At 44.0% G+C, this 22,234-nt stretch overlaps 1 protein-coding gene across 4 annotated transcripts in view; it reads left to right on the top strand.

Annotated features, from left to right (window-relative positions):
- The window catches only part of ETS1 (ETS proto-oncogene 1, transcription factor), a 125,849-nt gene that overhangs the window by 98,269 nt on the left and 5,346 nt on the right, over window positions 1-22,234 (top strand). For 2 of the 4 annotated variants that reach the window (XM_058544823.1, XM_058544824.1), the window contains 2 exons: window positions 516-764; window positions 5,071-5,331. In XM_058544823.1, coding sequence (XP_058400806.1) covers window positions 516-764; window positions 5,071-5,331 — 510 coding nt within the window. The remainder of the gene's footprint in view (window positions 1-515; window positions 765-5,070; window positions 5,332-22,234) is intronic. The other 2 variants (XM_058544825.1, XM_058544826.1) reach the window with 1 other exon arrangement.

A 22,234-nucleotide genomic window follows, 5' to 3' on the forward strand; every position in this document is an offset into this window, starting at 1 on the left:
TTCCAGTATGTGATACCTAACCATACTGGAGAGGTAGCAGAGGAAAAGAGTTAGTGTAGGGCTCTTCTTATCTGATGGCCTTGCAGGCCTTGCTTTCAAAGGGAATCTTAAGCAGGTTTGTTTTCATTTCGTCTCTTTATTGTGATTTTTATTCTAACAACAACAATATTAACTACTATGTAGCAAGAGCTTATTGTGTGCCAGAAATGTTGGTAGGCATTTTACGTATATACCCTCATTTGATCTTCATCACAACACTGAGGAAGATTGCAATCACCCCTATTTTAGGGATGAGGAAATTAAGTCAGCAAAGGGAAGTATCTTGTCAAGGGCCATAGCTATTAAGTAGTAGAGCAAGATTAAAAACCCGGGCCCTTCTGACTTAGAATGTTTTCCTTTAATTCTCGAAGGTAGTCAGCTTGTTTCACGTGGGTGGCTGTTGTAAATGGTGAAGAACTGCTTGTTTTAGGTACAAATCTCTCCTTTCTCCAGTTGCTAACACTCTCTGTTTCCAGGCTATGGTATTGAGCATGCTCAGTGCGTTCCTCCGTCGGAGTTCTCAGAGCCTAGCTTCATCACGGAGTCCTACCAGACCCTCCATCCTATCAGTTCGGAGGAACTCCTCTCCCTCAAGTATGAGAATGACTATCCCTCCGTCATTCTCCGGGACCCTCTGCAGACAGACACCTTGCAGACGGACTACTTTGCCATCAAACAAGAAGTTGTAACCCCAGACAACATGTGCATGGGGAGGACCAGTCGTGGTAGGTCAGATTTCTTCTCTAGAAGCTCTGGAGTTTCCAAAAATTACCTAACTTAGTGAGTTTTTCAGGCCCCTTTTCTTTTCTCACTATTGGCCCTGTACATTTCTGAGTTTCAGCCTTTCTGTCTTAGAATATCTAGATATTAAGAACTTTCAATCATGGAATTTTAGCCAAGTCTATCATGATGACAAAGACCATGGGTCCCTGGTGAAAATGAAATCTGGCAGGATTACCAATCTAATTTCTTATTTGTGTAAAACATTTTATCAAATAGTAGCTCTAGTTGAATGTGGTTGTTTTTTAAGGTATGTTTTATTTTCTTTGAGAGGATTTTTTCTTAAGGAGGACGCAATCAAATAAAAATGGTTCAGGTGACCTCCTGAAAAGCCCTTAGCTTTGCATGTGTCCTGATGTTGCTCCCAGAGTATTCTTGGGTCAGACTGCAAATCCTGGCTTGGTGTCTGACCTCTGCTTCCCGGCCTGGGATCTCTCGCCTCCTGTGACTTCTTTGGTTTGGGAAGATCCAAGATGGTTAACCAGTGGTTTATTTGGAACCAGTCATCAGCACTGTGGTGAAAGTGTGTATTTAGCTAGAGGACCAGGGAAGGAGGTGGCCAGAGGCTTCCAAAAGAAGGTACTCTTGTTGACATGACTATTATGACAATGATAAAATATTCACTGACAGTGAAGTAAATGTTTCAAAATAGAGCTTGCTGACTTTGTAAAGCAAAAAAGGTTAAATACACCCAATTTTTAAGATCAGGACATAAACACAGAGGTGCAGCCCACCTAGTAAAGTGTCCTAATTGTTTTGTTTCTGAGAAAAGTGTAGTCCATCATCGTAAGGAAGAATTTGTTCATCCAGGAAGAACTAGCTGATTTCTAAAAAGTTGAAAAAGATGATTTTTCCGATGGATAAACGGGAAAGAATTACAAACAGGAAGAGGAACGTGAGAAAGGCCATCCAAGGGGTGCGCAGAGGGCTGTGGTCACAGAAGTCAGGCTTGGCTGGCCTCAGAGTGGGTTCTGCCCAGTGATGACCCTGCCGGCTTTTCTGAGGCTCTCGGACGGGAGCCCAAAGTCATCTTTTCTTTGAAGACTCACCCCGTAGGCATCACAGGCCATCCCCATTGTCATCTTCTTTGAGTGTTCAGGCTCTGGCTTCCTCCCAGCAGGCCTTAGGATAACCAGCAGGCCCTGCATAGGGAAAGTCCCCAGCAAAATCTGAACCTATAATCTTCCTTCTTGGGGCCCCAGGGTGTTTGTGTTTCAGACTGAAGGGTGGGACCAGTTTTGCCTTCCCCTTTCTGACTCTTTTTATTTTTGGATGCATGTCTATTTAAATACGTACGCACATGTGTATGTGCATCTTTTTTCTCAGGCAGACTAAAGCAGTAGAACAACTTTCTCATGGGGCTTTCTGTATATGTATGCGATGAGGCTGAGTCTGTGGGTTGGGGCTCAGCCTTGTTGTAACTTTGCGTAGATCTGCTGTCACGTGTTTAAATTGCGTCTGGCTTTGCATTTGTGTGATTGTTCCTTCTCCCTCTCCTTCTCTTGGTTCTTGGTTTTGGTCCCTACCACCCCTCCGACCCCAAATTAATGACTGTGGACCAGATAGTGACCCATACAAAGGGATATGGGGTATTTCTCTCTGGCCTCATTCTGCCTCCCTCACACCAAGCTTTAGACCACACAGATGGGAGAGGAAGACCGTTTTGTTCACGGCTGTTTCTTGCGTGTTAGAAGTGCTGCAAACAGGACATATTCCAAGGGCTGATTGAATCTGACATCGTATGATTGGTCTAGACTGAAAGCATTCCTGTTAGCTGATTATTGTTAATAATAATCATAGTATTCATATACTGCATTACAGTATACAAAGTGCTTCAATGTCCCACTTCTTTGGGCTCTGAGAACTGTCTTTGTGCTAGTTGGTTGCTGTGGGGCTACCCCATCTACTGTTTTGAGTGCTCTGAGGTCTGTTTGGTGAAGTCAGATAGCTTTGGAAGGACCTTGCCGAGATGTTTCTCAGAAAGGCTGGCCAATGGACGTCTTAGAGGACACACGCTTCCCTGCATGAGCACAGTAGCATAACTGAGTGCCTAATCCGCTTGGATTCAACCCATTTTTGGAGAAAATACCCGTAAACGAAGGTTCCCAGCTCCAGGATTGTGAAATAGAGCTAAAATGAAAGCAGCCTACTGCTGTAAACCACAGCTCTCAGCAGAGTTGCCTTTGGCTCATGTTTGAGAGGCTGCCAGAGAGTGGTGATGGCCCAGGTTAGTGCCCTTGCTTACTGGGACTCCTTGGAAACTCAACTAGCTCGCTTGTGGAAATTCCAGTCTCCTTCCCCTTCAAATAGAAAAGTGGCTGATAGAGATAGGGTCGTTTCAGAGAGACTTAAGTATATAATACTGCCTAAATATTGGGGACTTGGTGAGGTGTTCTTCATGAAAATATAAATTCTCTTTCTTAGGCATTTGGTGTGTTTGTTTCATAGAGAAATTGAATGACCATTAAGATGGGTAGCTGGTATGAGCAAACACCTTTTTTATGAGATGTTACAAAATTTCCTGTTCTATTAAAAAGAGGTTGTTGCCTTCTGGTTGTGGGCTGTTTTCTTGAGTCATTTAATGTGAATTTCTGGGACAGACAATTCCTTTATTTTTAATAATAATAAAGAGTTGCAAATGTGATAGTGGACTGAGTAGGCAGGGCTGATACCTCCATGAAGCTGTTCAATTTGCCTTCTGGAGAGTACCCTTCTTTGAGTGGATGATTGGAGGAAGGAATGAGACAAAGTAGAAAAATAACTACCTTTCTGTTATAAGCAGTACTGGAGGGGATGGTAGGTTCAGGAAATCTATAACAGTGGATTACACAAAAATTACATACTTAACTGAATGCATTTTATCTGGAATTTTTTTTTTTTTTTAAATTTTGGGAGCAACATATTTTCCTTCCTAATTACTATATGTTTAATTTTGGTTTGGACACTTGTTCATATTTGAATTTCATTGTTTTAACCAATCTCCACCATTATGAAGGGGAGAATATACCAGAAACACACTAATACTAGGTTGTATAGGCCAACCTTATTCTGGGATTTAAAATTTATAGTAGATCAGCCACTGCTGACCAATTGAGAGTTGACTTACAAGTAATTCTGCACACACATTTGACACATCCTTTTGTCTCTTGACCTGTGTTGAATTGAGGTGGCCATTTAGTCTCCCATGATTAATTTAGATTGCCTGAAAAGTATCTGAAAGTAGAACATAGAAAATATTCCTGTGAGCCTTTTCAGCTCTTAGATGCATTTATTTTCCTCCCAAAAGTTTTTCGTTAGCCTCCTTTTTAATGGCATTTTTGCCAATGGAAATTTCTCTAGGAGCTATTATGCAATCATAGCAGCTGTTTATAACCTGGTTTGGGAAATTAATGAACTTGCATGATCTTGTGGTCAGTTAAGAATGCCTTAAGCAACTCACAGAGTAAAGGATTTCTGACACTGCTGTGGACCTTAACTCTTGAATCAACTCCTTTGTTTTTTATTCCCCAATGAAGTATAAATTTCAAGTACAGGGTTGTATTTGGAGGGGATAAAGAATATGAATTTCTGTTTAGAAGAGTAATAGTGTTTTTTTTAATCTTCTGGAAAAAGCACCTTGTAACTTCTTTTTCTATTTGAGAAGGCATAGAGGCAGTACATGTAGTTCATTTTTAAATAGTATTTGGGAAAAATGCTAAAAAATAACACTTTAATTCCAAGGTCAAAGAAGGTCAATCTGCTCTTAGTGTAATGAAATTTTTTTCCTTATGACCAAAATATTTTGCCAAATTGGGCCTTTTGAAATCATCTCATTGGCTTGAATTGGAATAGGGAATTGAGCTTGACTGCTCCGGTTTCTTCATCGATTCGTTGGATCTACTACATCGGCCAGAAATCCCATAATAACGTGTGATTCTCAGCTTTTACGTTTCTGGCTCTAGAATTCTTGAGGTCTCAATCACTGCTGTCTCTCTCTGACAGATGGGAGCAGCGTTTGATTCTGAGTCTCTGTCCTTGGAGCTATAAAACAGGACAGCACAGTGGCAGTGGACTTTCAGATTGTGACCCAGCGCAGCCCCCTCCCCACAGCGACCCCGTAGCCTTGGAGCATCCCTTCCCCACGGCCTATCCCTTCTTCTGTGCCTCTTGAGGCCCTGATCAGCAATCTGTCCTGGCTAAGAGGGTTTTTACAGTTGTCTTTTCCCAATCCCTCCTCCCCTGCCCTCTTCCTACCTCCTCCTTTACCTCCAGGTAAACTCGGGGGCCAGGACTCTTTTGAGAGCATAGAGAGCTACGATAGTTGTGATCGCCTCACCCAGTCCTGGAGCAGCCAGTCATCTTTCAACAGCCTGCAGCGCGTTCCCTCCTATGACAGCTTCGACTCAGAGGACTATCCAGCCGCCCTGCCCAGCCACAAGCCCAAGGGCACCTTCAAGGACTATGTGCGTGACCGTGCTGACCTCAACAAGGACAAACCTGTCATTCCTGCTGCTGCCCTGGCTGGCTACACAGGTAGGCGCCCTGCCCCTACCTCCGCAGCCTCTGTGTGCGTGTTGCTGTGGGTGGGCTCAGTGGAAGGCCCTGTGCGAGTATTACCAGAGACTGAAGTCAGCCTCTTTCTTTCTGGGGGTACTGGGGAGAAGAAGACTCTAAGGGGTCTGGTCAGTCTCTCAAGCCACTCTGCTTGTGAATAGCCATTGAATTTTGGATGCAAACAGTATCATTCTGCCTCAAGGGATCATTTCCAAGAGTGGTAGGAAAAACTTGTATTTTGGACCTTTTTCCCTATCTGGGAGAAGGGAATTATATTCATATGGTATTTCTGGAAACTTTGCCGACTGGCCTAGCATCAACGGACTTTTCCTAGCCTGCTCTCTGGAGGTCTTTCTAAACACAAAACCAGAAACAACATCTCTCAAAGGCATCACTGAATGGCCTACATTCTAGGATCTTGTGTAGTAGAATACTCATTAGGCCAGCTGTGCAATCGGGAAATGTGTTCTTAGTCACCCTGAACTCTGTCCAGATCCTGGCCTGTATGGGAAATCTTTTTTCTCACTTAGCTTTCTTATCAATTTTCTACCAGAGTGAAAGTTGTAGTAGTGGTGAGTGAAGAAAGATTGTAGAGAAAGGAAGATGTAGGTTGAAAGCTTGGGCTTTGATTGAGAATCTGGTAATAGAATAAAACAGTTCATTGTCCTAATGGATTGTCACGCATGTGCTGCCTAACCCTGGAAACATTTGAAGAGTATATTTGAGAAATGTCCAAGAAGCATTAGTGTGCTAATTATCAGATCCTCTCTGTAGGATTGTGTTGTTTTCTACAAATTAGAAGGTGTATTGTGAGTGGAGCTTATTTTAAGCTTTGATTACCCAGCTGTGGTCTAGGCCTCTATTCTCTTATAATTTACTCCACCCTGAACAGGTTACCATGTGGGGACCCTTTGTGTGAATCGTGACAGACAGCAAAATCTGCGTTTCTATCGAGGTGTCTGATCTTAAGAGTGTGCCTAGATCCTTATTCGTGTGTCCAGGGCTGCTAACCTTTGAGAACAACTCAGATGCTTAGAAAAATTACTCCTCCTTCAAAGATCAGAATTGCGTGTCTATGTTGCGTGCTGCGTAGCTCCTAGTGCAGTTCTTTGCATGAGTAGGAGTTGTGTCTGGTTTTGAGGTAGGACTCGGTCTCTATATGGAGTCATGGGCCGGGAAAGGAACTTAAAGGTCCGCTGCGCTGTTCTTTCTACACTATCTGCCATGGTCTTTGCCTGCACATCACTGGTATGTGGAACTGGCTACTTTTCAAGGGAGTCCTTTCCTATCTCTGACAGCGGACAATTGGAACATTTGCCTATTTGGATTAAAGAAGCTGGAAAAGTATATGAAGTCTCTTTCAAGATATACAAGAGTGCTGGCTGCTGTGGTTATCTCTTAGGTACTTTAAGAACTAGACTCCAGTTGGATACACTGATGAAGGAGGGAAGAGGTGCTGCTTGATAAGGAAGAGAAAGGAAGGGTCGAGGTCGCTCTGAATGGTTTGTGGGCTTGGAGGGGCAGGTGTCTAACTGGTCTTGCTTGCTTCTGTCCTTGTGGTGCAGGAAAAACTTTGCTCTGTCATTTGCCCAAGTATGGAGGCCAGCTCTTCTACAGCTTCTGCCCTAACTTCCAGTACCAAATCCTCAACTTAGTTTCTCCTTATTAAAAGTATTTCTTTGTTCTCCGTGACATAATCACCACTATAACCACTATCAACATCCACAGTCATAATTCTTCTCCCATGACAGCTTTCATCATTCTCTTTTAGCTGGGTATGTGATTCTGAAAATTTTGCTAGTTAGGGCAGTTTTGTGGATTAGGAGATTAAATAAACTGACTTTTTTAAGTTCTAAAGTTTGGGTTATGGCCAGAGAAAGCCTTATGATTTAGGTCAACCTTCATGGAATAAGATTCTTGTAAGGATCCGTGGTTACACTGCAGAAGGTCTAGAAGTTTCTAGAAATGGTGAAAGCCTGATCTCTACCTCAAATAGAAACTTCTCTGAAAGTATTACATGTATTAGATGTTGGATTTTCTATATGGGAGGAGCCTGCAGGGCTAAGAGTCTACAAGAGTGACTTAAGTGGTTTTGACTAAGGTGATCTTAGTACCTAGACAAGAATTATCTGAGAGTGGGGGATCTTTCCAAGTGTCCCAGTTTCAAGGAGAGAAGGAAAGGGATGAATTGGAAATTCTAAGATGTAGAAATGAGTGGGAAGTACAAATTAGGGACATGAACTGCCGTCAATATAGCCAACACCAAAATGCCACTGTGAGGCTTCTCTGGCACTTCAGGTTCAGAGCCAGAGAAGAGCATCGAAAGCTCTTTTTGCACAAATACAGACAGGTATGTTCTGGAGGTCTGAGTTCTGTTTGATGTCACTCTTCCTTTGGATAGATTTTTTTTCTTTTTTTTTTGCTAACAAAGGTTGGCCCTGAGCTAACATATGTGCCAGTCTTCCTCTATTTTGTGTGTGAGTCGCCGCCACAGCATGGCTGACAAGTGGTGTAGGTCCACGTCCAGGATCTGAACCCGCGAACCCGGGCCGTTGAAGCAGAGTGCGCCGAACTTAACTACTATGCCACAGGGCCAGCCCCTTGAATAGATTGTTTTTAATAGTGCCCTTCCTTCCCTCCCTCCTTCCCTCCCTCCTTCCCTCCTTCTTTCCTTTCTTCTTTCCTTTCTTCTCTCCTTTCTGCCTTCCTTCTGTCCTTCTTTCTTCCTTCCTTCCTTCTCTCCTTCCTTCCTTCTCTTCCTTCCTTCCTACCTTTCTTCCTTCCTTCCTCTCTCTCTCTCTAAGGGAATAAAACATTTAGTGGGTGGAAGAAAAGGGAGAGTGACTATCAGTTAAAGGTCACAAAGACTAAAGTAGTCATTTGACTTAAAAAACACTTTTCAAAGCATCTTACTGTTCCATTGTTTCTTCTTTATAATTGGGCATTTAACTTTTCACACTATCTCAAATGGTGGTGAGAACAATAGCCCAGAAAACAGAAGTCCTCTGTGCTCCCTCCCATCTCTAACACACTGTGTGATTTTAGGCAAATTTACCTTGTACCCTTTTCTACTTTTAGTGAAGTGGAAGTGCTCATCCTTATCTTGGTGGTAGGAGATCTGTGAAAATGTAATTGAACTAAATCAATTAATTAAACAAGTAAGTGCTAGACACCGCGCTAGACATAGGGGGAAAAAGCTCAGTTGTAGCAAATCAATTATTTCAGCAAATGTTTCTGAGCATGTGTTGAGTGCAGATAAGTGCTAGTAACCCTTGGGGGTTCACTGTCTTTTCAAATTCAAGATATTGTAATTGTGCTTAGACTGGAACTGGATTTTCTGACTGCTGTGGTCTGAATGAAGGTCAGAATTTGTTAGGCATGTGGGGGGTAGCCCAAATTTTGGTGGCTTTTTTCCTGTGCTCAATACCTGGGGAACATCTGCCCACACTGCAAACTGATTCTACGTGGTGGTTCCCTTGCCTTTCCCCCTCATTGTGGCCCCTTATCATTTCAGATACACCCTGGAGAATGGGGGAGGGGATGAAACATACCTGTTCAGCCCCCTCCATCACCCGAGGAGCGTGCAGTGACTGGAGTTCCTATAAATGGGTCTCTGACTTTATGCAGACATGCTAAGATGAGCTGAAGTTTGGAAAAGTACTTTAGAAAGTGGAAATCATTGTATAAGGATTGGCAAAACGTTTTATTGCTCATAAAAGTCACACCTATTTTCTACCTCAAGTTCTGCCCTCCTTTTTTGTGTATTCCCTTAAAATTCGATTACTCTAGAGTACGTGTGGCCATACAGTAGGAGCACTTGCATCTTTATGTCATAATTACTCAGCCTGAACTAAAGGGTGTGTGCCTAGATTCTCCAAGCTAGGGAGAGAACCCGTTTTCCCGCCTTTACACGAGGAGCCTAGGGCTTCATCCATATAACCTTCAAAGGAATACATTTTACTTCTTCATATGATGTCTTAGTCACTGCACTGTAAGTATGGAAATCAGTTAGAAACTGAATTTTCTCATTCTCTTGCACAGTTACCTTCTTCCTCCAAAGATAAGAAAATTGCATCAACTTCACTGGGCTCCCATGGCAACTTGTTAAATTAGGTCAAGATGTGGGGGCAGATAACATGGCTTGAAAGCTTGCCTGTTAGCCGAGTTAAGAATACATCAAGTGCAGTGCTGGCTTCCGCCAAGATCTACCTTCCTACCTTACTGTGAACTGCTTACGGTTATCAAACTGATACCATCAGAAAGCTCCATTTTCTCTTGTTCGAAGATATATTATGAACCCCATCTAATTACAAAACAGTCTGAGAGAAGTGGCCCAATGTTTTCTATATATTTGATAGACCGAAGCAAAATGCTTTTCAGATCCTTGAAAAACGTAGGCATCTCTGATTTTTTTTCAATTTCGGTAGGTATAAAATAATATACTGGATTGTCAAATAGTATTGTCCCTTCCTCTCTGTCCCTTCAGCCTCATTTTATGGATGATGAAACTGAGGCACAAAGAATGATGTATTCAAGGCTGTGTAATGGCAGTCTGCACAGAAGGTAGCTCCTGAATTGAATCAGAGTGCCAGATGTGTCGCCTGGATGTGACATCTTTCTCCATATTAAGAAATGTGAATACTCCAAGGTTATCTCAGTTGTTTCCATAGAGTAGATTAGGGACCTTGTCTCCCACTTGCTACTAATTAACATTGGATGTATGTGGGTTAGGGGTATAGAGGAAGGAGTAGAGCTAGCCTTTGGCTTCAGTGTAGAGTTATTGGTCTGTAAATCACCTTTATGAACTTCATTCCAGATTGCCAGACATGGCTCCAGATAAGGAATCCATTCCTATCGCATTGAGTCAGCCTGGTGGTAATGCTTTTGTTGTCGATGTCTAGGTGTGTCCCTATCCTTTGAGGTGCAATTGTGAATGAAGTGGTTGGGGTCTCTTTTTGTATCCTGGAGCCTGAAAAAAGCTAAGCCCAAAGCCATCCATTAACTGTAACAAAATTATGTTTTATACTGCTGTGCAGATTAGTGAATAGATAGTTCCTCAGTTTCTTTAAGGCTAAATTTGGGACTATCTGGAATTCAACTTCCAAATATTTTGCATGAGACATCATAAAAAAAAGGGTACCAGTCTTGTAGGAAAAGATGCCCCATACGTTCCCCTGTAGGTCTTCTCAAATTGCTTCCGGCCTGAAATAAATCTTCTTTTTGCCATTTCGTAGGTGGTACTAGAGCCCGTCTGAAGTCGTACAGTAAGAAAGTCCCTCGGCCAAGCCCAGAAGCTTGGAGTTCTGACTCGTAGTTGAGATTTAGGGTTCAGTAACCCAAAGCTACTGCTAAAACATATTTTTGAAAATAAACAACTTTGCTGCAAAAGAAAGTGCTTCAAAGCCCTTCAATTCAGAATGAAACCTGAGATTTGGCGGCATTACCTGAAATCACAGTTTTCTGGAGGAAAGCTGGATTGCAAAATAATCTCAGTGTACTCAGGTACAAACAACAGCTGAGAAAACTTTTGGAATGAGCCTAAGTTACCGATAGGGAAAGAGGAGAGAGGTCACTAAAGCAAATTAGTGGTGCTGCGTGAATTTAAGAGGATTCTTAAAATTCTAAACCCAAGTGGGTATGTTATCAGGAACAGTGTAGAGCTTTTTAATTCGAGGAGATTATTACCTGAGTCAAACTCTGGAATATAGTCTCTATGTAAATGCTGTTGGTGTAAGACAGTGTGAATTGACTAAAGTTGAGAAGAACCAACATCTTGACATAAGCACTGAACTGCGGTGTCCATTTTGTGCAGTAGCTGCCCTTTACAGGGGCCCTGAGGTTCTGGGGCCAGGCCAAGCTGAAGCTGGCTTGCAGGCTCACAGGAAGCCATCACAGTCTCACTGTTGAGCATCCTTGGGTAGCACCTGACTGGATAGGATGAAAGGGGCTTGGAAATGAGAAAGGCAGCAACAGAGAGTGTCTTGCCTTTCTGGCTCAGAGGCCCCTGTGATTAGCCAATTGCAGGAAGCCAGACAGATCCCCTCAGCCTAAAGGGAGCCTTGCTGCCAGCCAGCATCTTAGCAGCTGGGAGAGATTCTAATTCTTTGTGCTGGGTTTGGCGGTAGTCCTAAGGGGGTGTGTGGAATGGATTTGGGGATCTCACTGGAGTAATGGGTTAACATGCTGCTCAGTTGTGAGATTGATAGGAAATACCTTGAAGTGTGAGGGAGGAAAACCCCCTGAAAGATTTGAGCTGGGTGGAAGGAGAAGCCCCTTCTATGGCCTGCATAACAGTTTCACTGCTTCTGCCTTCTAACTGATCCTTTTTGTGACAGTTTTTCTTAGTCATCTGCCACCGGTAGAAAAAGATCACGTGGTAGGAGGATTCAGCCTCACTATTAATTTTTTTTGAAATATCTTTAAAAAATGTGGAGAGCGGAGGTTCCTTGTTTCTGTCAGTTGCCTTTGAAGGCCATAACTGGCTGAACCACCTCAATGTCTTGATTCAGCTACAGTAATACCTAGCAAGCTGTATTTGGGGCAGAAGAGGCTCATTTACGCTTTGCAGACATACCTCACACCCTGGTGCTGTCTGCAACTCGCTGAGGCCTCGTGGATGCCTGGATTTTGGATGGCAGGAAGCTCACACATTGACCCAACTTTTCTGGGGACAGCCCCCCTGCTTGTTTTAGAGGAGTCTCTGAGTCTCACACTTTTTGGTTCACTGTTTCTTTAATAAAATCTAACTACAAATGATGGAATTGGGTGGTGACTGTTCTGGAATTCCACTCTGTCTCCGGTTTGAAACTCCACCTTTTTGTCTTTGAAGTAAAATGTTTCCACTGAGCACATTCAGCCAGTGTGCTGCTGGGGCATCCACACAGGTTCTTGTTGCCTTTGAACAACAGGCCTCAGAAACTCCCCATAATGTCTGTTGGGAAAGGTTTCCTCCAGAGGTCCAAGATATTCCTGCTTTTGCCCCTCAGCGCTTCTCTCTTGTCCCTGGAGGGCTTTTGCTGCTCTGGAAAGGGAGCAGTGGTTCCTCAGTGTAGAGACCTGATCCAAGAGAAGCTCTGCCCGTCCCTGTTCTCCTTAAACTGACTTTCCTGTGATGCCTGCAAGTTGGATGGTTCTCGTACCTGGTCTGACACTTGGGTATGCCTTAAGATTTAAGTCCGGGTTCAACACACGGGGCGGGGGGACATCCCATCTGTTTAACCACTGGTTACGTTTCAGGGGTTGCGTCATGTAGGGGTTAAGAGCATGGACTCGGAAGCCAGTCAGCCTGAGTGTGTCCCGGCTTTGCCACTGACCAGCTGTTTCACTTTGGGCAAACTCACTTCTCTGTGTCTCAGTTTCCTCATCTGCAAAATGGTAATAATAGTAGTTCCTCTCTGATAGGGTTGTTGTGAGAATTAAATGACTAGTTTATGGAAAGCACCCAGGACAGTGCTAGGTGCATAGGAACTATTCTCTAGATGCTAGTTGTTACTATTATTTCATATTATTCTCCAAACCTTTTGTCTTTCAGTATAACTCTATATTCCTTGAGGTCAGGGGATAATGTATTTTGCTTATAGAATTCCATTAATTGCTGGCAGTGTCTTGGGGCGCAGCAGATATTTAATATCAGATTAGGTCACTTCAGCTATTCAGCTCAACCCATGTGTGTGTTAAGCTCCTACTATGTGCTAGACTCTTTCATATACATTATTTTTTTTAACCATCACCAACAACACATGAGGAAGGTTCTATTATTCTCCTTGTACGAATGAGGGAATTGAGGTTCAGATAGGGAAAGAGCCCAATGTCACACAGCAAACAGCACAGAAGATGCCTTTCAAAGTTTTTCACAGTGTCAGACAATTAGTAGGAAAATATCCAATATTAGTAGTGTGTTAGTTTGGGTCTGCTGAGAAGCAGATGTCAAGACATGATTAGACTTGCAAGGAACTCACTGGAGGAGGGGAACAAACATCTGTGAAGGACAAAGTGGTGAGAGAGAGCAAGAGGAGGTGGGGGAGCCCTCAGACCATGCTGCAGCTCTGTCACCAGTAAAAGGAGAGAGGGAAGGAAGGAGATTTGGGTAGGAAGAGCCTCCAGCTGCAGCTCAGTTCCAAGAAAGGTTTGGCCAGGCTGACGGGGAGTCCTTGGGTCCAGGCTGCCCACTGGAGGAGCTCTACATCTCATAGGAATGGGCCTCAGGCCCCGCCATGCTCAGTCCCTGGCTGGAGCAGCCCCCAGGAAGTGTGGCCTTGGTGGGGACATGGTGGATCCAGTCAGTTATGCTTCCTGCAGCGGGAGATCTGAGCAGCACATGGTCATGGCTGCCACAGGTCGTATGACAGCCACATGAGACCTGACTGATAAATGTGGGGGTTGTCAGGCCAACACAGCTTATCTATCTGGTTAGTTGTAGAGCAGGATTCAAGACCATGGTGCCAATGCTCTTGGTGGCCCTTGACGGGCTTCAGAGCTCCGTGCATATTGTTGACTGTAACTAACCAAACTGCATTGTCTTCTGTGTGACTCACCTCTCCCTGAGAGATAATAAGAGTGAAAGTTCTCCTAATGTGAGTGAATGTGAAAGTTTAAACTCTGAAACGAGGATGGGACTCGCATTGCTGGAGAGGTGCTCATAGGGCACAAGCATGTGGAGGTGTTTGACATTCAGAGTCGAGGTGGGTGCAGTTTCTTGTGAAGGCCCCTCAAGGCTGGGTTCTCGGTCCTTTCTTCTTTAAAGGCGTAGGTGGGATATTTTCAGCTCATCACATTATAGTGGAACAAAAAGTGTTTCTTCTGCTACCTCCATGCTGTTGTTAATGTTCTGTTTTGTTATTCAACCCAGTCTGGCAACAATGCCTTACATTTGGGGGTTGTTCAGAAATTATTTGCTAGATAAATGCTTGAGAAGTCTAGTGCCCAAATGATCATTTAGGATCTAGTTCACCTCCCCACGAATCCTAATATGCATAACTAGTCATTGCTCTCATCCTTGATATGCAGGGAAACTTATTGCTAGGATAAAATAGATTCCAGAGATGGCACTGAGAATCTACTGAGAAAAGATAGAGGCTTCAGACTTCTCAAGTCCGATTTTCTAATCCTAATCAACCAACACATCTTTCTTCTTTTTACCTAGGTGCTTAGGAAGGCATTTTCTTTAGACAATTATATTGGTTAGAAGAAACATTTCTTTGGTTTCTAACAAAATTCTCACCCCGTACCCTTAAGTCCAAACCCAGACCATTTCTGGAGACTTCTTAAAACAATCAGTTACCTAGAAGACATCAGGAGGAAAAAGCTCTAAAGAAACCCACTTCCTGACTTGAGCTTCACTGGCTCGCTGTCCAAGTTTGTGTGAGTGGTATCTTGAAGCTGGTTAGACAGAGTTCTTGGGTTTGGAGGAGAGAGGTGGCTGTATTTGAATATAGGCTGCCTCTTTAAGAGAGGAGCGTCTCCTTTCTCCTGCAGCCGCCCCCACACGTGTGTACTTGAGCACACGCAGGTGTGAGGAGCCTGAGCAAAAACAAGGGCCTTTCCTCCTCACGTTGAAGTGTGGAACTGTTTTGTTCTCAGGCCCAAGGCAGACTCGCCAGTGAGTCTCACTTACGTCTGTCCCAGGTCGGGCAGCCCGGCCAGCCTGTCACCAGCCCACTGGGCGTGCTGCCCAGCCTGCCTTGGACATTGGTGGCTGGACAGAACTTTCTGCTTTTCCTTCAGTTAATGCTGATGGGATCCGGCCCTTTAGGCCCAAACTACCTACATTTATGGGGAATTCTGAACTCCCTTTAGGTCAACCCTGCATCATAATGAGGTGGAGTATGCTTGGTGAGGAGCATGAATGATTAGGGAAAAAAGCGCATTGGGGGAAAGAGGATCTAAGTCTGTCTGTGGCCGAGATTTCCCCAAACCATAAATGTCTGTGATACTTTCACTTGCAAAGCAGCGTGCATCTGCTCTGTCTTTTTGTGTGTGCCTGCTTTGAATTAGAGTCAGAACTTCACAGAGCTGTGTCTGCTTGAAAAATCTTAACTGGCTATTCTCATCGACAATATTTAAAAAATTTTACATTTATATACTTTAACCTTTTTTGCTTTTAGCCTCCAACTTTCTGCTTGTTTGAAGTTTCCATGTAAAATGCCAATTTAATTCTTGGAAGAATATTTAATTTTATCCACTGCTTTTGCTATGTTCTTTTTTTTTTTCAGTTCTATCTTTTTGTCTTGTCTTTCTGAAAAGTCTGCTTTTAAAAATATATTTTCTGTTCTTTCATTCTGTTTAATTCCATTGTTGTATTTTATATTATTCTCAAACTGTTCTGCACCTTAGTCACCTCTTTATATATTAATATATATATATTTTTTCATAATAGGAACTTAATTTACATCTCTGTAAAGTAGGGAGGAGCAGGGATTCCTGTTTCCATTTTAGGGATGGGAAAACTAAAGCCCAGAGAGGTTAAGGAGTTGAATAACGTCACACAGTGAATCAGGGAGGAATTTGGATCAAAGACCTAGACCCTTGGCTCCCCATTTTGGGCTTTCCCATGGGCATATATACATATATATTTATATGCATGTATATTATATATATATATAAATTTTATAGGATGCTGTCTGCTGTGATCTCTCAGTTCTTCGCTGCTTGACATTTTTTTTTTTAAATTTTTTGGAATGCTTCCTTCTTCTCTTTTGGTCTAACATGTCAGAGACATGGACTTGACATCAAAGGCTGGTTTTAATTGATTTGAGACCTGTTTTCTAACTTGTTTCCATTGTTCAACACTGGCTATTTCAGCAGTAAGTAAATGCAAGTTCATGAAGTTATTGTCCATCATTATATTCATGAAGTGTGTTTTTCAAGCACCTGTTAGAATGCTTTTTGTGGTTATGAGTTGAATTATTAGAACTTATATCCCCAATTGTTGCCCTGGAGTTAGCCATTGATACAGGAACATATGTATAGAACATACTGACTCTGCAGTGATTCATTAAACCAAGGCATTGTTGACTAGTTATAGAATCATGTTAGAGATGACATGAGATTGGGTCAGGATTGGGAGCAAAAGAAGGGCGTAACTCAGAAGAAGTGGGAGAAGGCGCCTACAAGCATAAAGCCAAGCCAAAATATCAAGCATTCCCACTCTTCCTTTTCTTTTGAAAATCTTCCCAGTGCCTTGATTGCCAAACAGTCCAGCAATATGATCTCTTGAATTATTCATCCTCAGGTAGAAGACTTTGTACCACCTTAGGTTGTTTGGTCCAGAGAGCAAGAAACAGTGAGAATGTTTTCCATTTAATTTGTCATTTAAGTTCATTCATAAGGACTTAATGGAAATAGATTTTGGAATCTTCTGTGAATGATAATTTAGAAGGAGGTTGACGCTTAGACTCTGGGGTCACCCACTCCGCTCTCAGAGATGGGCACTCCTACAGTAGGATGAAAGGAAAATACACTTGTGAACAGATGGGTCATTTCTGGATTTGAGTGTTCTGTTTTTGCCATCCTCGTTTGGCTGTGGGTAGAGACACCTGGGTGGAAGGGAGGGGCTAGTCAGGCCCGTTCCTCTGTTTTAGGACCACCTGCCAGATGTGTGCTCTCAGGGCAGAGTCAGCCCTGTTGCAAGGGTGGCCAACCATGAGAGTTTCATAGGTTAAAATAAATGTGGTGTCCTGCCCGCAGTGAGGTATTTGATTTGACTTTTAGAGTTGAGCTAAAGAGATTAGCTTCTCAAAGTAGCAGATGAATCCCCAAAGGACAGGAGGTGTGGTCGGTTTTATTTTGGGGAACATGTTGATGAAACATAGCCTGGGAGTCACCCATATTGTTTGGTCCCAAATATAGTTTAATAGATAGAAGAAGTTGAGTAGCTTTTTAAATCCTTATACCTTTCTTTAGAGGAGGACTGTTTGAGTAATACAATCCAGTAAATGTTTATTGGGCACCTGTCAGAGGTCAGATCATACCAGGCATTGAGAAAATAGGGATCAATAAGATAGAGTCTGTGCTCTCAGGGAGCTAACAACTGGAGACATTCAACAACAGATGGCATTTTGATTGTTGGTGTTTGTCAAAGAGGCATCATTCTAGGCTTTGGATTACAGCAGTGAAAAAACAGTCCCCGCCCTTGAAGCATATATTCTGGTGATGAGAGAGATGGATGTAGAGCAAACCATCAGGCTTGGTCTTGGTATAAGCAAACCACAAGGGAGGCTGCCCGAGAGGGTGACTGCCCCGTGCTGACCTCAGTCTGTATGAAGTCAACTCTTACATGTTAGCCTCGCATTAGGGCACAGATGACAGAGTGAGAACTTGCAGTTGAAATGAAAAAGAAAAACTGAAGTCCAATCCTGAACCCCATCCACTAGAAGTGAATTTGTTGCCAGGGGCAGGCAACCCCCAAACCTAGAAGATAAGAAGAAAGATAGTGATGGATTGCCAAATGGAAAAGATTATTATCAAGAGCATCTTACTAAAATTTTGTTTTAGCCCATTGCTATATGTTTATTGAAGTTGCTCACTCTTTATACTCAAAGGGAGCAAGAGAGCAGGGGACTTTTAATGACCAACCCTCATCAAGATAGATGGTGGGCCTGCCAGTTCCTAGACAAGGAGAAGGGACTTAAAATATGACCAAAATGAATAGAAATTTACTCAAAGCTTTGCCTTTTGAGGAAAAATGAGACTGTAACTTTAGATTTGAAGTGCCTTCAGGGTCCCCTCTGGAGGGAAACATCTTAATGTGATTTGCTCTGCTGGCTCGGAGTCCCTCCAGGTACCCACCTGATATTTCTTCTTCTGAGGTTGTATCATGTTCTCCAAATCAGAGCCGTCAGTGTTGTACTAGGAATTTTCCTCTTACCCAGAAGCAGAGAAGAACAAAGCAGTCAGAGGAAATGCCCCCCTGCAGCCAGTCAGGGAGAGCAAGGGAGCAGACGGCAGGGGGTGTGGAGTTGGGTGTGTGAGTGTGTGTGGTGGCCGCCCTCCCTCCCTCCCGCACTGCTCTGGAGAGAGACTTCCTTCTAACAGGGACCCCTCTGTTGTTGTGGCTCAGAGCTTTGACTTAAGAAGCATAGTTTCCCAGTGATGCCACCGGATTCCTGATGTGTGACACCCCAGGGCAGCATGGTGAAGGACGCCGTTGACTGCCTTGGGGCCCCCAGACAGGGCCACCATTGTGAGTCACATTTAGTATGTGAGCTCCCCCTTCCCATGACTGGCACTATTCTTAGTACCATTCTCTGCTCCCTGGGACAGAGGTCACTGAGACCACAGTCCAGTTGGGTGGGTGGATGGTGCTGGGCCCAAGGGTGAGAGGGGGTACAGGAGAATGGAGGGAGAGGCTTTACAGTTTTAGGATATGTTGGAGCAAGGACAGGGGATGGAGCCTTGCAGCCCTGAGGATTTGGGCAGACCTACACTAAGCAATACAGAAACATCCTCTGGGAGAGTTGTAACTGGGGTGCTGGCTTCATTCAGTGTTTCGACAAGTTTGGGGCATAAGAGCTTCCCATGGGCCTAGACTCAGATGTTGCCAGGATGTTTGCTGCAGGTCAGCGTAGCCTGCGTGCATTCCAACCCAGAGCTGCCTCCCAGCGGTGAGCTTCCGAGTGGCCCTGATTTCCTCTCCCAGCCCTGAGGTGAGGGTGACACAGTGCTGTGGAGACAGTCTGCTGTGTTAGGCCATCCGCCAGTCCAGCCAGGGGACAAGCTCACCCTGAACCCAGCATTCGTGCCCTGACCCAGAGTTTCTGGCTTTGAGAATAATCCTTGTCCTTACTCTTCTCTTGCTCCCCACAACCAAAAGGGCAGGGTGGGAGTCAGCAGAAAGGTACTAGGAGGAATCTTGGGGAGGAATCATGGCTTCTTTTCATTTGGTTCCACAGTGTGGGCTTTCTGAGAGGGGAGCAGCGACTTCCGGAAAACCAGGGTGAAGGCACTGTGTGTTCCCATTAGCCCTGGGTGGGCTTGCAGGATTTTTCCTCAAGAACTGAGAGAAGGAGACTTAAGCTGACATCACCGCTATTTTGACTTTCCTATTGTGAAGCTAATCAGAGACACTCCTTACCATTCCGGTTCCTATGCTTTCTTTAGGCATCTGGTTTTCCTATTTATCCTCCCTCTTCCCTTTGGTGTAAATAGAAAAAAGAGTTAGAGAGCACCGCACCTAGGACCTGGGTCCCCAGTTCCCGAATTCCACGGTTTCACGTTCCTGTGAACAAAGGAAAACTCACAAGGAGAAGAGACAAGGACTCACCCTGCCCCTTGGCCATCTACACAGACGTCAGGGGTCAAATAAACACAGAGAAATGGCGGAAGCAGGGTGTATAGAGCCTGTGACTCTACTCAGACATTTCAATTCAGAAAATGACACTGGCAGGGGCAACAGCAGTGACAATTCTGTCTGAGATTCCTCCTTCCTCTGTGAGCTGGTTCTAGCTACAGGAATTGAAGTCCCCTTCTCTACGTCCAGTCTCAAGGACAAGAGACTGTGGTGTGCTCTCGGGCCTTCCTCTCAGGGACTTGCGATGTGCTTGCTGCTCCCTGCCGAGGACTAGGACTTGCCCAGGTAGAGGAAATCCAGATATTTCCTTCCCTTTCTTTGGTATATTAGCCCCTTCCTCCCCAAAGGGATTTTAAGGTAAATAGTGTGAGAGAGATTTTAAGGTAAATAGTGGGAGTGAGAAATAATGAAGTAACATAGCCTAACAGCTACCGCAAGGGGACCTGACTAATTGGGCTGGACATGTCACCTGTGGAGGTGGACACTGAGGTTGCTAGTGGTCAGACGGCCGGGAGAACCACTGGCTGTCCAGCGTCCTGGACTGCCATGAGAGGTGGGGAAGAGAAGACGTTTTTTAAAAGCCAGATTCTTTTATCCTTTGGTTCACTGCAATCAAGCAGGCAGTTTAGATGCCACCCTCTGCGTTGGTGTTGTCTAGGGGCAGCGTTGTGTTGAGATGAAGAATTTGGGAGTCAAACTGCCTGGGTTCCAGTCACGGCCACTCTGCTTCTGATCTGAATGGCTTTGGACAAGTCACATAGCCACGCAGTGTGTTAGTTTCCTCTGCTGTAAAGTGGTGGAAACAAATACGATAACAATAGCATCTACCCAGTGGAGTTACTGTGAGAAGTAAATGAGATGGCTATAAAGCATCACACACAGTGTGATAAAGTATAGTAGGTACACCATAAATCATAGCTCTTGTACATGTGTTTCTTTGCCAGAGGTCTTAGAGCAACCTCTCTCTCTCTCTCATGTCTACAGTCTGTGGTCTTGGCTGTGGACTCCCTGGCTCATTAACAGAGTTTTGGGGTAGTTGCTTTGTCTTTATATGTCTCTCTTCAGGGGTCCTGTTGGGTGTAGAGTCATTGTTCACTTCTTCAGGAAATCTGGTATGTCACAAGGGTTCTTGTTGCTGCTTTCTCTTAATTTTTTCCACCAGAAATTCCATAGCATTTCTTGTTAGAGATTTGTTTTCTTACTCTTGCCCATCAAGTTGGCTTCTTAATGGATTCCTCACATAACATCACATTTAGTCCTATGAGCCCAGGCAGAGAGTAGTAGCTGGTGACTTGACTCAACTCCCAAGAAACCTGCAGATGTGTCTGAGTAGTATACTAAATGGTTTTTAACAAGGGATAGAAGGAGAGGAGGGCTTCCAGCGTAGCCCTCAGGGATATGTTAATTTATGTTGTAGACATTTACTGAATCATTTTACTCTAGAATATGTGTAAGATATTTCTTGCAAGATAGAGAGTTTTAAAGAGCTCAAGATGCATTCTTAGAAGGATGAGGTAGATATATTTCATTTTCCATATTTAGTTGGGGTGTGCAGAGGAGGAGCGCTGGAAACCACCACTAGGAAGCTATTGCTGAAGGAGCACTTCCTCTGGCTGTCCCATGGCCACGCAGCTCAGTTGCTGTTTCCTCCTAGGCATCTGTGCAGGTTGCGCTGGTGCTTGGAGTCTGAAGACGTGAGCACTAGACCCAGCACCACCGTTTTCTAAGTGTTCCTTGGAGCAAAGTCACATTACTTTTGTGAGCACCTTTTTCTGCACCAAGAGGATAAGAACAGTGAGACCACTTGTGCTTGCTTATCGAGAGGGGTGGGGAGTGCATTTTAGGAGCAAGCAAAATGACGCATGTAGACATGCCTTCTAGAAGTATAAGATAGAAGTAGTTTACCCTTATGGATCATAAGAACATTTCTTTTTTAGGTTGAGAGGGAACTTAAAAGCTTGTTTCCTATTGACTTTGTTCACTTTCGATAAGATAAATTTGAAACTTGGGTTAAGGGTTAGAGCCTTAAACAGTCAGGTTTTCCTGTGTGAGGCCGAGCATCCAGGCTTCCTTCTTCTACACAGACTGGGTCTTTCCCAGTCCTGCTCTGTCCACATTGTTTCCAAGATGGTGTTATAAGACACAGTGTAGACATATAACAAGCCGCACAGACTGTTGAACCCATGTTTGTCTCTGTGGCTACACCCATAAATTAGACAGGAATAACTGGCAGCATTGTCATTTCTGAATAGAAAGTTACCCTAAAAGGAAATCTATGTGGCATGCATCGTTTAGCATAAGATACGTTGACTGTCAGAGAATACCAGGGCTTCCAGAGCTAAGATCTTGGCAGTGCTGATGGCTAAGACAAGAGAATAGTGTGTCTGTGTGTAAGTTAGAATAGACCAAGCCCAGGAAGAGTTTCTGAGCTGGTCCTCACCTGACCTCTGAGGATTTCCTGGGTGGCATGTTAATCCCTCACAAATGCTTTCCTTTCTTACTGTAGGTGCTGGCCTGTGAGTGACCTGGGAGGATGGGATGGTGGTAGAGAGGGATATCAGGACCAGAAGAACAGCTCACTTCCATTTCCTTGTT

This window comes from Diceros bicornis, chromosome 7 (assembly GCF_020826845.1).
Source record: "Diceros bicornis minor isolate mBicDic1 chromosome 7, mDicBic1.mat.cur, whole genome shotgun sequence".
NCBI lineage: Eukaryota > Metazoa > Chordata > Mammalia > Perissodactyla > Rhinocerotidae > Diceros > Diceros bicornis.